Raw genomic sequence first — 14,512 nt, forward strand, 5'->3', positions numbered from 1 at the left:
ACATCTTTATTCAATTCTCCCAGCAGATCATTTTGCCTTTAGATGAAATTCTCAAAATTATATATTCAATATTGATTTAAATTAAGTAAGATTAAATTTAGACTGTACGTCATATCTGCTTTAACAAAAGAAAGAACAAGATGGGAGGAGCAGCTGCAAGGTCTTGTAGCAGTGGTAGAAGAAAGCAGTCGGTCGAAAAATGGCACGTATTCAGTATGTGTACTAGCGGTTATATAACATGCCAGAATGTTCTCGAAAGTACTGGTCTAGGATAAGATCCTGAAACTGCAGTAAGTTAATTATAGGTTGTATGCTCGCGCAGAGCAAAGCCACTGTATTTTCTATATTTTACATGTATGTAATACATATTCTTTGTGTCTTGGTGAATACATTCTACCTCGCTGGCAGGTAACAGAAATTGACGAAAAGATTGAAAAAACAAACAAAACAAGATGGGAACAAAAGAAAGAACAAGATGGGAGGAGCAGCTGCAAGGTCTTGTAGCAGTGGTAGAAGAAAGCAGTCGGACGAAAAATGGCACGTATTCAGTATGTGTACTAGCGGTTATATAACATGCCAGAATGTTCTCGAAAGTACTGGTCTAGGATAAGATCCTGAAACTGCAGTAAGTTAATTATAGGTTGTATGCTCGCGCAGAGCAAAGCCACTGTATTTTCTATATTTTACATGTATGTAATACATATTCTTTGTGTCTTGGTGAATACATTCTACCTCGCTGGCAGGTAACAGAAATTGACGAAAAGATTGAAAAAACAAACAAAACAAGATGGGAACAAAAGAAAGAACAAGATGGGAGGAGCAGCTGCAAGGTCTTGTAGCAGTGGTAGAAGAAAGCAGTCGGACGAAAAATGGCACGTATTCGGTATGTGTACTAGCGGTTATATAACATGCCAGAATGTTCTCGAAAGTACTGGTCTAGGATAAGATCCTGAAACTGCAGTAAGTTAATTATAGGTTGTATGCTCGCGCAGAGCAAAGCCACTGTATTTTCTATATTTTACATGTATGTAATACATATTCTTTGTGTCTTGGTGAATACATTCTACCTCGCTGGCAGGTAACAGAAATTGACGAAAAGATTGATGAACATTTAATAATTTTAATGAGATTATCTAGGAAAGTAAAATAGTTTAAAACATATTAAATGTGGTTTTCCAGAATGTTTCCTACCATAGTTTTTAATCTTGGACTAAATGATACACTTTATCTGGAAGTTCATATTCTTGTGTCATAAAGTATGCTTTATTGTAATTAGTCTTAGATTGTAAAGTTAAATTTATGAAAATATGATGAGTTAAAAATATATTGCAGATATTAAACTAGATTTTAATTATATGCAATTTTGAAATTTTAGAGATCTTGCTTCATGTAATTATTTTTAATGTTTTTATTAAATTCTAAATTAATGCTATTATGCATGCATTAGAAAGTGAAATGAAATAATACTTAGGGATATCATTTGGCTGCATTCTGTTGTTTCTCAGTTAAACTATTCTGCATTCAAAAAATTACTCAAGGATTCTCACGAATACCAGCTCAAACAGTTCCGAAGTATTTCTGCAAAATATACGTAATTACTTAAGAATTGTATCTTTTTGATAATATTTTTTTAGCCTTTACAAGTTACTGCCAAAATTATTTTGTAAATCAGAAATCTTCGAGGGGATTAGTGTGTCTCGCATAGTTACCCTGGTGCCACACGATAACACTGAAATTAATAGATGTATAATTGAATGTTTAATCAAAAATGTCTAATTCCTCTTTTATGATATTTCAAGAATTGATACTACTGAAACAAGAAATATTGGTACATTAACATTTTCTTAATATTCATTGTGTATTTGTTATGATGCATGTATTAATGTCATTACAAGTTAGCATTTGGTAATGTTTGCTTCAACAATTTAGGGTTTGATGAAGTGCCACAGAGATTATCGCTTAAAGAATGTGTGCAGGCCAACCACCAACACAAGATATTAAAAGAGTAATGAAAATGAAGATTTAACTATAAGGAAAAATCTGACTAATGTTATTACTCATAACACTTAATTGTTTCATATTATTGTAAATTTATGTGAGTTTTCTTGTATTCTGTTTATTTTGCAGCTTATGTTATTGTAAATTCATGTATGTTTTCATTCTTGCTCTGTCATGCATTTCATACAATAATCGTTTGTTGTGCATATTAATTATATGTGTATATATTACATCATTGAATCACCGTATTTGAATTTTAATAAACCTTTTTACCATTCAGTAGTACTTTTCCATAAAACCCTGAACATTCTAAACATCCCATATCACTAATCCTCGATTCTAAATAATACTTGAGTTTACTTAATTCATGTATTAATAACGAATTTGAAAAATAATACAATAGTTACATATTTTGAGGTAAAACAAATACTGCTCAATTGGACATTTTAAAATGTTTTTCCTTTTAATAGAGGAACATTTTTTAAGGATTTAATTATTAGTATTTGAATATTGTATTAATATATGATTAATTAGTATATGAATATATTGTGTGTAATGAATAAGTAAGGCAGTGAATAAATTTTTAACAATAATTTCATATGAGGAAATATGATCTGCCTGGGTTAAAAAATTAATCTTTAAATGCTATTTATGAGATTATATGGCTGAAATCTGTAGCCCAAAAGCAGTTAAAGCAACCCATCCCCCCCAAAAAAAAGACATTTTAAATAGTTTCTTCCAAAACTTGAAATATTTAAACATTACATGACCCTAAATTTCTAGTGAATTTAAAATACTCATTTCATTCACTTCAGCTACTGGCCATTATATGAAATTTTCCTATATTAAAATGTTCCTCATGATTTTGCAAGGTGAAGACCACAAATATTCTGCCCTCATAACTAATGATGATATAATAAGCATGAAGTAGACTTCAGTGTAAAGAATATGGAACTATATATTTTGCTCTTTGTTTATTAATTAGCTCACTTTTAAAAAATTCATATCATATAGTAAGTATTATTCATAATTTTTCTCATTTTCTTAATATTTCATTGAAGTATTTAAATGTTAATTTAATTAGCAATACCTAATAGTAATGTCAAATGCATATATTATTATACAGAATGGGATTCTGACCATAACACTCGGGCAAAGTGATATACATGTTAATTTTTCAACAAGTTTCTGTGTTATGCTTTTAACTCTCTACACAGTGTTTAATTTTTAATTATTATTTTTTATTATTTGTAGGACCTAACAGGAGACCTATGTTTACATCTTGTATTTTGAATTTACAGTTTTCTTTTGTAGATTACAGACACCATATATTCAAAAGAAATTAACATGCTGCTGGATATATGCATGTGTTTTTCATATTTACAGCTGTCGCATGTGATGTTACGTAATCGGGTAAAAAATGAAAGAATTAAGTTTATTGACACCAAAACAAATGCATACTTCGATATAAAGGCTGCATAAAAATGAAAATGGCTAAATTAAAATAGTGAATTGAGGTTGTAGAGTTCTCATTTATTTTTATTAACCAGCTATTTTATGATAATTAGCTTTCTTCCTTCCTTTCCATTTTCCTGCCAGAATGCTAATTTTATTCGAATGAGGTAGAAAGCAGTAGTATTGAAAGGAAGAGGTTTTAGATGGGAGAATCTATTTGAATATCATACTACAATATTAGGTCTGAGATAATTTGTGCAGTTTCTTTCTGTGTAGCCTTCAGACTAACTAAAATTTACTTAGTTGAATTCATTTCGTTACTTTTGATTTACGCCATAAATGCTAGCTGATTCTGTATGAACACGCTGTGCACTCTGTTAATTTGTCCGAGTCTATAAAAGGTTTTTTTTTTTTTTTTTTTTTTTTTTTTTACACATATTCCAAACCTCTGTTGTAATTTCCAAAACATAACGAGAAGTCGCTTAAGTTTTCCAGAGTTCTCACACAGTATACATTACCAAAGTGGGTGAAACTCGTATAAGGTGTAAGAAAGACCAAAAGGAGATTTATTAAATCAAGAAAAGTAATTGGTGGAAAGGGCATTTAATCTTAATAATGAAAAATTGAATTTTACACCAAATATTCAAACTTCTGTAAATGTTTTATGTTTAATTAGCGAGAGTTAAAAATAAAAATTACCTTTATATTCATAACATAGGTTACATTCTGTTAATTTCCCATAAATAAACATAACGGTAATCTACAAAATCTACTATTTTCATTGTACTTCCAATTTAGGTGGTTTTCATGAAATTCTTTTATTAAACATTAACTTATACTTGATAATCAATCTTCAAGTTCGAAAATAAGTTAACTGTAATTACATTTGTTTTATGATCAAATATTTTAATTTGGCATTGGAGCATTTCTTTTTCTGTTTGACATCTCTGCTCTGTTAAGGTTATAACCAGTTAAATTGTTACTGTGTCTCTGAAAAATCAACAGCATTCTTAAACACCATTTTAAAAATATTTCTGTGTGTAGTATTTTATCAGTAGAATTTTTTCTAACTAAATAAGAGCTTCATAGCCGAGCGGTCACCCCTCACTACTTCGCTACTCATAGCATTCAGGGTTCGATCCTCAACAGAACCTTAAACCGCAAAGGACTTGTATATATCGCATCACGTGACCTGCAAAAAATTTTAATTTCACCTCCAGTGACCATATGGATAATATTACTCTCCTCACCACTTCGCTACGTTCACCACACTTGATATACTCATTTTCTCTTATGCAAAAATTTCACTTTCATCCTTACAATTGCGGTAACCTCTACTACGTTCGTCCTGCTTATTAAACTCCAAGACGCTTATTACTTCCACCGTCAATAGATGGTGACACGCTCGCCTTCCTCCTGTTCTTAAAGATGTTAACATGCTCCTTTTTTAAGGAAAATTTATGCGTACCAGGACTGCCCCAGTAGGGGAAATAATGTAGGAGTAAAGATCGAAAACTCGTCAAGACCGAAATTCATGGCAATTCTAAATAAATACAGAAGTTGTTATGAAAACATTTGAAAGTACATGTCTTGAAAGAGAAACAGTATTCGTAATGTCTAGTCAATTATGATATATTAACAGCTATCATAACTTTGCATGTATGTTGTATGCATTATATATATATATATGCATAAAGATCCAATTTTGGCAATAAGTAGAGCTGTTACAAAATAATCACGAAGTCTAATGGAACGTACTCGTCACACATACTGGGGGGAATCAAATTTATGTACGTATTTGCTAGTCTTAAAGAATTTTTTTGGGGGGGGGGAATTACAAATGTACCAATTTCTTATTAATATAAAATCATTTGTTAATATTAAAGAAAAATTTATTTCTTAACTTACGAAGTCAGCTAAATCATAGACCGAAATATGTGTTTCTGCAAATATTCAGAACTTCTGGAACTACGAATACATTCACAGTTACAAAATATGTAAAATATTATGAAATATATTTCTTTTAAATGCTTGGAATATTCGGAAAAATATCTAAATTCAAAGAAATGGTAAAATACTTTTCACTTGCAGATTCTTTGTTATTTATTTGATTATATCACCATTAATAACAATGTTCACCCCCAGAATAAAAAATATATTGTTTATGTACTGAAGACTTGGTTTGTTTCCCTTGACAAGTCAATTAATCTATCATCAATGACAATAGCTACCTTTTAAATACTTTTAATTTTGGTACTTAAAATGTTTGCATTTCAAAATAATATTTCTATGCAGCTTATAATTATATTTCTATGCAGCAAATAATTTTTAATGCAACAGAAATCTAAATAACATATTTTCCACTGCAGTGGAATTCTAAATAACTTCAAATGCTGACTAAAATTCATTCCAATAATTCATCGCTTTAAATTTCTGTTCCTTGCAGATGATACAGGAAAAACCTTTTCTAACAATATATTTATAATTCTACCAGGATATACTGACAAATAACCCGATGAAAAAATTGATACAGGCATAGGTGGAGGAGATGTAAATAATTATTACGAAATAATGTGAAGCAGTGTTTGCATTCAAAATGTAATATGTTATACTTATGAAATTCTGCACTTTACTTTGGAACTGTACGAATTTTCGCTCAAAAGACTGAAATTTAGGATATATTAGTTGAAAATTTATTCATTACACTTTTAAGGAATAAAAACAACTCAGAATTTACCATACGTTCCATTCGTACATACGTAAAGAAACACGGACATACGTAAAAAATATAGCAAGTGTTTGCAAATAACATTGAAGAAATTTTACAATTCAAAAATGCTGTTTATTTAATTCTTTTAAATAAGAAATAAAAGCGCGAATATACGTTAACAAACTAAGCGGGAAAATCCAGTTTACATTACTGAGAATTACAACATGTAAACAAATTACATCTAAATAACGAATTATTAAGCACAATATATGGTAGCAATTATTAAATGCACTGTTACACAAATTAAAATGAAACATATATTAGAAAATAAGCAAGTGCAAAGCGTATGAACGTTAAAATAACTAATAAACAAAGTTCCACAACATTGCAGTTATACACATCATTCCCCCACACTCGACAGCCATGGAGATCACGAATAAGCTAGCGTAGGGTTGCTTCAGGGATAAATAGAAGGGCTAGCTCATTTCTTTGTTCGACTCCTCGCCGACGCGAAACTAATGGGGGACGTAAGAGGCAATAATCTGACGTCACTGTGATGCCACCTGTCCTGATTTCCCGCGTTTAAAACAGTAGTTTCATTGAGCTGCGAGACGATTTTCTAGAGGTTACATATCCCAAATTAATTTTAATAATATATATATCTGTTTTCTAATAATGTATATATTTAAAATAATTTATATATATGTAATTTTAGTCAGTTTTTATTTTAAATTCTATATTGTAAAGTATCGTTTACGTAATATGGCTTTTTGCGCTGCAGTAACGTGCCGTAGCACTTACAGAAGTATGAAAGGATGAGATATTTTATTTCATGGGACCAAAGGATCCAAATGAGAGTTTGCTTTTGACGAAAGAATGGATACGCAAATGTCAAAGAGAAGATTCTATTAATGTGAAGAGCGGAAAAATCTGCAGCGAACATTTTCTATGCAGTGTTTATGCAAATATGAAAAATCGCTTGTTTGGATAGCCACAAAAAGAAACTGTTGAAATGAAATGCTGTGCCGAAAGTAAATTATGATGACAATAATAAATCGAAACTGATGATGACAATAATAAATCAAATTTTAATGATTTTGAAATAAAACTCACAAATGAAAATGTAGATCATCCTGAATGTTTAAGGATAAATAAGAATGCATTGATAATTTGAAGAACAAAATAATATCCTTAGAAAATTGTATTAAATTGTATTAAAGTATTGAAAAATAGAAAAAAGAAAAATTTTAGAATGTTTGTTCAGCGACAATGAAGGTGGACAACATCTAGACAGAAATTGGTATCAGAAATTAAAATCTCAAATAGCGAAATTTGGGGGGGGGGAGCACAAATCGGAGAATTTGGAAAAATGTCTAAAGCCTATTTTTATAAAGACACAGATTAATGCATTACTGAATAAGAAGAAAAAAATCAGGTGGACTAGTGAAAATATTTCACGTTGCATCGTCATAAGAGCTCTGTCATCTTAAAGCTATGATTTTTGGAAAGAAAAAAAAATTAAGAAAAAAATTGGAATATCTTTACCTAGTATTATCAAATTAAAGAAATGGTGTTTATTTTATTTTTTAGTGTTTTCTAAATTTTAGTGTAGTCCAAGAATTTAAAGTAATGTTCTTACTCTAAAGAAGGAAAGAAGCGAATATTTGTATTCTGTAGAAAAAATATGCGTTCTCAGTTTCGACGAAATGCATATAGATTGAAAACTCTGCTATGACTCTAAACTGGACTAAGTTGGTTCTTTTCAAAATGTGCAGTTTGCTTCAATCAGATGTCTCATTTCGCACTCTGCCTCAAATTACTTAGAAACCGCATTTTAGATAGAGGATTTGTTTTAGAAGATGTAACTGTTTTAAATTTTGATATTATTAAAGAGGTTTTAAATAGAGATTGAGAAGAAATCAAATTGTGTCACAAACTAAAACCAAATTATTTAATGGTCAAGGGAAGCGAGAGACAAAAAGTCGCTCCAGAGAAAACATTATTTTCAAAAAGTACCGCAAAAGGTATACTCTACCCCACAGGAAATCAGAAAGCATCTGACTTCTATGAGTTAATCGATAATATCTTCGATATTATGAATAGTACCAAAATAGTACCAACAATAATAACAAGTATTTAACAAACTAATTTTGTTAAGTACTTGTTAAAGTTATTCTTATTGTATCCTTTGCAACTAATTATTGATTAGAATTTGTGCTAGATTAGCATTCTAGATAAAATATAATAGTATAAAACATCAAAGTAATTGGCATAAAAAGACCTGCTTCCTTTACTCACACTTTTGAAAAATTAAATAACTGTTTTAGGTACTCTGAATAAAGCTATTTCGTCAAAATTAAGGTAACAATCTTATATACATTTATTTAATTGTAATATAGATATAAGTATAAATTACAAAATTATTTAAAAAATATCTATTATATTGAATCGGAAGAGAATTATAACAATGTAAAATTTACAATTAGGCAAAAAATCAAACGTAGGTTAGCAGAAATGTTGTCATATATGTCATATATGTTTTAACCTATGTCAATGTAAAGTTGTTTTTTGAGTAAATTTAAATAGCTGCTATTATAGTTATTTTAGAAGCAGTATAAAAATTCTCTCAGTTAGCATGCAAATAAAGAAATGATTAGAAATAAACGTGCATGAAATAAAAAAACCTGCAAATAAAAATTTAAAAAAAATCACGGAACTTTATGTTAAAAGAGTAGCACATTTTATCTATTATTTTAAAATTGAGTAAGCATTATTACATTTTTTAATGGTTCAGTCTAAAATGCATAAAGCAGTAACATTGCCTCTTCCAAATTATAGCTATCTTTCACACACAGCTCATTTTAAACGCTGGTTCAAAAACGCTAATATCCAAGCTGTGAATTATATTGGCGCGCTCAGTGTCATCATGGCTACGTCATCACTTCTCACTTTCTGCTTCAAGAGGAAAAGCTCTATGAGCTAGCCCTTCTCTTCTAAGTCCTGGGGTTGCTTTTAGTCGCCAATATTTCTTCCCGCGCCAAAGGTACACCATCAAGCATGCGCAGTAAGCGAAATTCGCTTAACACTGTTCAACTCAATGTGCGGTCTGCCATTACGCGTCCTGTGTAAGCATTCAAGGAACATTTTTTTTTCTTCCCCGATAAGTGCAATTTCTTTTGCATTAAAAAAAAAAAAATCTCTGTGTCGTTGGCTGGTCGGCGCCCGCCTGCAAAGGTGGTGTGGCTGCAGCGGACGTGGTCAGAGCGGACACAAACGATTTCGTGGTCAGAGCGGACACTACGAAACTCATCGTGGTTAGAGCGGACACATTTTTTCCCCAACAACAGATAAAGGGTGCAGATAAATAAGTAAATAAATATTTTTAAAAATCTTAAATATAATTTAAACAGTATTTTAAGTGGCAAATCTCTTTCAAGTGGGATAACTTTTTTTTTTACCCAAGTTTTCTGTTTTCGCATTCGATTATCGAATTACAAGGCACTGGAATTACTCTTGGCACTGTAGTATGTCGGTATTTTAGTGACGAAATCATAACCTTTCTGATATAATTCTGAAAGTTCTTGAAATATCTTGGGAACGGGAACTGACGTTTCTTCTCGGACTCTTTTTCTGCAAGTCTCTAACTTCCTTTTAACTTCCATCTCAGTAATGTTGGGCACGCAGGAATGTTCAGTTTTCTTCAGTACTTCGTTCTGAAAATTTGTCTTTACATTTCCTTTACAACAAGGATGTCAAACTCGCGGCCCACAACAAATATTTTTGCGGCCCGGCCAATATATCGGCAAATAATAAAATAACATATCGACGAAGAAAAAAATGAAATGTTTACTGCTAAGTAATTAACGATAATTTATTCAGTGTTGTTAGATTACTCACAGCGAGCTGACACACACACTACTTAAATTACAAATGCGTGTGAGTAGCTTGCGTTCAGCTACCTTCGGCTTTTGGGGGACACGTGCACTCAGAACTTGTACGCATCTCCCGATAGCCGAATGTGGCCGAACTCATGGTCTCAGTTTTCCAATCATAGTTTTGTACGATATATTGGTGCATGCATGTGCATGCACTTTGCTTTATTATTAATTATTACTTAATTCATATTGTTACGGATTTCATAGTTAAAATCCAGATATTTATAGATGTTTCCAGTATATTCGAGAAATTAATTATAAAGCTTATAAAAGCCGAGAACAAACAACTCATCTCAGTAGTAGCTGTAGTTCTAGCGAACTGTTTCTTTACTTAATGCTGTGATTGATTTGTAGCGATTTCGCTGTGAGATAGAATTAGTTTCTCTGTTTTGAATCGATTTTTGCTAAACGTTTGACATTTTGTGATATTGTTAGAATATTTTTGAAGAAATATTTCAGCATTTTAATTTATCTCTTGTGGAAAGAATAAATTTTTGTTAGCTTTTTAACGTTAACCGTGTTTATTCCAGCACTTGTATTCAGTATGTCTATATCAAAACCAAGTGGTAGTAAAATTAAACGAAAAATCGCTGACGAACATAGAATATTCCAAGTAAAATGGGAATTAGGATATTTTTGCTGTGAAATAAAAGATAAAATAATCTGCTTGATATGTAATAATACTATTAATGTACTAATAATAATACTATTAATTCTTCGATTTTCTCCATAAGTATTCAGTACCCAGCCATATGCAAATGGAGGTGATCGAGATTCAATGCAACTCAAACTTGAAAGCAAAATTCATTGAAGTGGGCGTGCCTGAATTTTACAAATATTTACCAGCGAGGTTTGAAAATACTCGAAAATTCGCATATGAAATTATTTCCATGTTTGGTAGCACTTATCGGTGCGAGCAGTTATTTTCAGTCATGAAAGGTAATAAGTCTCCTATTAGAAATCGTATTAATGATGCTCACCTTGGGTCAGCGTTGAAAGTTATCACTGCAAACAAAATTTCTCCCGAAATAGGAAAGATAATAGCAGAGAAGAGATGTCAAGTATCAGAACGTAAACATTAAATTTTTCTTGTTCTTTTCTATATAAATATATATATATATATAAGTTTATTATTGTATTATTGTATTATTAAATCTACGTTTCTATGAATATTGATTTTTTTTGGGGGGGGGCCCGCCTAAAGTTAAACCTTGTTTGTTTAACCCAAGTGTACCTATGAGTTTGACATCCCTGCTTTACAACGATCTGTCTTACATACCCAGCTCATTCCTAATTTATATTTTCGGTGTAAACGGCATGGCTAATCATCTACAACTAAATATCCTTTTCCTTTATTTGTAGAGAGCAATTTTGTTGAAATGGCTATGGGTTCCATCACAGACTTTTTCGAGGCTATAAAACGACATACACACTTCATAAGGATAAAACATCCACTGAAAAACCTTTACTCTTAAAATATCGGTTTATCTCTACAGCAGGTGCAAAGCTCGAAAGTACATAATAGGTGACATGTGACTAATTAGGTAAACAATACAATAGGTGCAAAAATGTCCGCTCTAACTCAACCAGTTAACCTCACGTGTCCGCTGTAGCCACTGTCCGCTCCAACCACGTCCGCTCTGACCACGTAACCCCTGCAAAGAAGGCCTTGTGGGCCCGCTTCCGCCGGCCCTGGCCAACCCTATCAAAAGGGCTAAGGTCTCGGGGATTTTTTCGTAGTCTATTTCGCTCTGCTATGCCTTTGCTTGTGAAAAGAGCCAAAAGGGCGGGGAAGAACGGTTGCGCACCGGAGCTCTCATCGCAAATTATGTGTTGGCAGGTGAAAACATTAAGTCTGCTGCTAAACAAAGAGCCAAAGAGGTGGGAAAAGTATTAGCGGTAAAAGCTATTCGTAAATCCCAGACCATGGTTGGTAGTGGCAAGTATAAAAGGAAGCGAAAACAGTCAAAACACTTTAGTGCCTACCTGTAAATAATGTACTTCATAACTTCATAATGTGTTTATTAGCATTCTTAATTTTGTATCTTACTCATTTATTGTACTGTGTATTTCTTAAATTCACTAGTTTTATTCACATTCTACACTCATTTTATGACTCCCACTTAGTCACGCCTTTACCGCGCCGGTTACTTGCTAGTGTGCTCTTGCGTTGCTGGTCTTCCTATTCTTTATCCGTCTTTGCTCCTCCTTACGGCGGACATTATGTAAAGATGGTTCTATGTTATTGTGCCCATTTGGCATAAATTTGATTGAGCCAGATAAACTACTGATCTCAGTGGTATTCTGGTTATAAGTTATCAGTCAGTCAGTCAAAAACACTTCATTTCTCCAAAAGCTGTGAAGCAGAGAAGACGTGATATTTTCGATTCATAATGGCTTTTATCATGAAAGATTCCCCTGAATGTCTTAAATCCGAAATTAGAACTTTTTCCTTTACCTGGAACTCAAACGGCGATTCAGAGCGGCCAATGGGTTCAGTTTCATCCTCTATCTAATGTATTTGATGGAGGTCCCGTAGAATTTCGTATTTCAGGCAGTGGAGAAGATTATATTGACTTGTCACAAACACAACTCTACGTGAGAGCAAAAATAATAAAAACGGATGGTTCATCTCTGGATAAAGATGCTAGCATCGGCCCAGTAAATTTGCTCCTGCATTCTTTATTTTCTCAGGTGCATGTAACATTAAACGAACGACTGGTGTCTTCTTCTAGTAACACATATCCCTATAGAGCTTATATCGAAACTTTGCTCAATCACGGCTATGATAGTAAAACTTCAAAATTGACAGCTGAAATGTATGACAAAGATCTAGAGAAGCGATCTTCCTTTTTTAAACTGAGTTCTACAGTTGATATGATTGGTGGCATTCATTTTGATTTATTTCATCAAAAAAGGCTTTTATTAAATATAGTGGATGTTAAATTAACTCTCATAAGAAGCAAGCCGGAGTTTTGTTTGCAAGGAAAAGCAGGTCATAAAGTGGTTTTAGAGAATGTATCTCTTTTCGTGAGAAAAGTGCGTGTGAACCCTGGAGTTATCCTAGGTCATGCCAAAGCGTTAGAAAAGAGTAATGCCGAGTATTCTATTAATAGAGTATTATGTAAAGTCTATTCCATTCCCCAAAAGCATGTCTTTGATACAAGACAATGTTTTTGTTGTTCAGATGCCTCGAAGAATTGTAATTAGATGTGTTGATAATGACGCTTTTCACGGAAATTTTACCAAGTCACCATTTGAATTTAAACATTATCACCTGAATTTCATTGGAGTGTACGTCGATGGACAGCCTGTGCCTTACAAGCCACTGGAACCAAATTTTGATAACAACAATTATATTCGAGCTTATCATAGCCTGTTTTTCAATAAATCCCAGCAAGATCAAGGCATTTTTATCTCGAGAGAATACTATTTACAAGGTAATGTGTTATTTGATTTCGAAATATCTCCAGATCTTTGTGACGGGGAGCACATGAATCTCATTAAGCATTCTAATCTACGGATTGAGTTAAAGTTCAGCCAACCTCTCGAGCAAACCGTGTGTGTGATTATCTTTGCAGAATTTGATAACGTGATTAAATTAATAAATCGAGGAACATCATTTTTGACTTTAACTGATGGATGGTCATATTATACAAGACATTTTATCTCGTAAAGCAGCAGCTGTCTTTCGAGGAGTTTATCCAGCAGATAAAATACCTCCCCTAATTAGAAGATCAGCCATCGTTGTGAATACAGACAAGTCCAGAGAACCCCGAGCGCATTAAGTAGTCTTTTTTCAAGATGAAGAATTAGAATGTTTTTATTCTTATGGACAATCTCCAGATTTTTATGGATTTCACTGTTCAAATGTAAAATTGAATAATATTCCAATACAGAGTGTAACTTCTAATGTATGTGGAGCCTACTGTATTTATTATGTACTTAAACGAAGTTAAGGCCAATCTATGCACGCCATTATTGAAAATTTATGTAAAATGAGTGATTTTAACCTATATCAATTTGTGAAAAAAACTTATGGTGTAAGAATGATTTTTAAACAATAAAATATTTGAAATGTATTTTTTTCTTCTCTGTTTTATTTTTCTGACTGAATAAATTTTTTCAACTTATATAAAAGCATATTAAGTTTTAAATAATGAAACTTTTTCATATGAAGAAAAACACAAATATCACCTTTCGACCTAAAAAATCTAAAGGAATATTTTTCGACATTAAAAAATCAAAGAATAACTTTTTCGCCTTACATTTTGAATTTAACATGGGTTTTCCCATAGGCATTATAAAAGTGGAGATTTTTCTCCCTAAAAGAAATTAAAGTGAAATTTTTTCGACCAAAAAAAATCTAAATGAATTTTTTTCGACTTTTTAAAATAAAAGTGTAACTTTTCCC

At 32.1% G+C, this 14,512-nt stretch overlaps 1 protein-coding gene across 1 annotated transcript; it reads left to right on the top strand.

Annotated features, from left to right (window-relative positions):
* Positions 1–787: 787 nt before the first annotated feature.
* On the top strand, positions 788–13,774 carry LOC146998627 (uncharacterized protein F54H12.2-like). The gene is made up of 3 exons (XM_085810236.1): positions 788–883; positions 12,511–13,215; positions 13,286–13,774. Exons 1-3 carry the CDS (start codon positions 788–790, stop codon positions 13,772–13,774), a joined length of 1,290 nt encoding a protein of 429 aa, XP_085666362.1.
* Positions 13,775–14,512: the final 738 nt, after the last annotated feature.

This window comes from Stegodyphus dumicola, chromosome 2 (genome assembly GCF_044657685.1).
Source record: "Stegodyphus dumicola isolate Sdum_Otavi_A_Nest chromosome 2, ASM4465768v1".
Classification (NCBI taxonomy): domain Eukaryota; kingdom Metazoa; phylum Arthropoda; class Arachnida; order Araneae; family Eresidae; genus Stegodyphus; species Stegodyphus dumicola.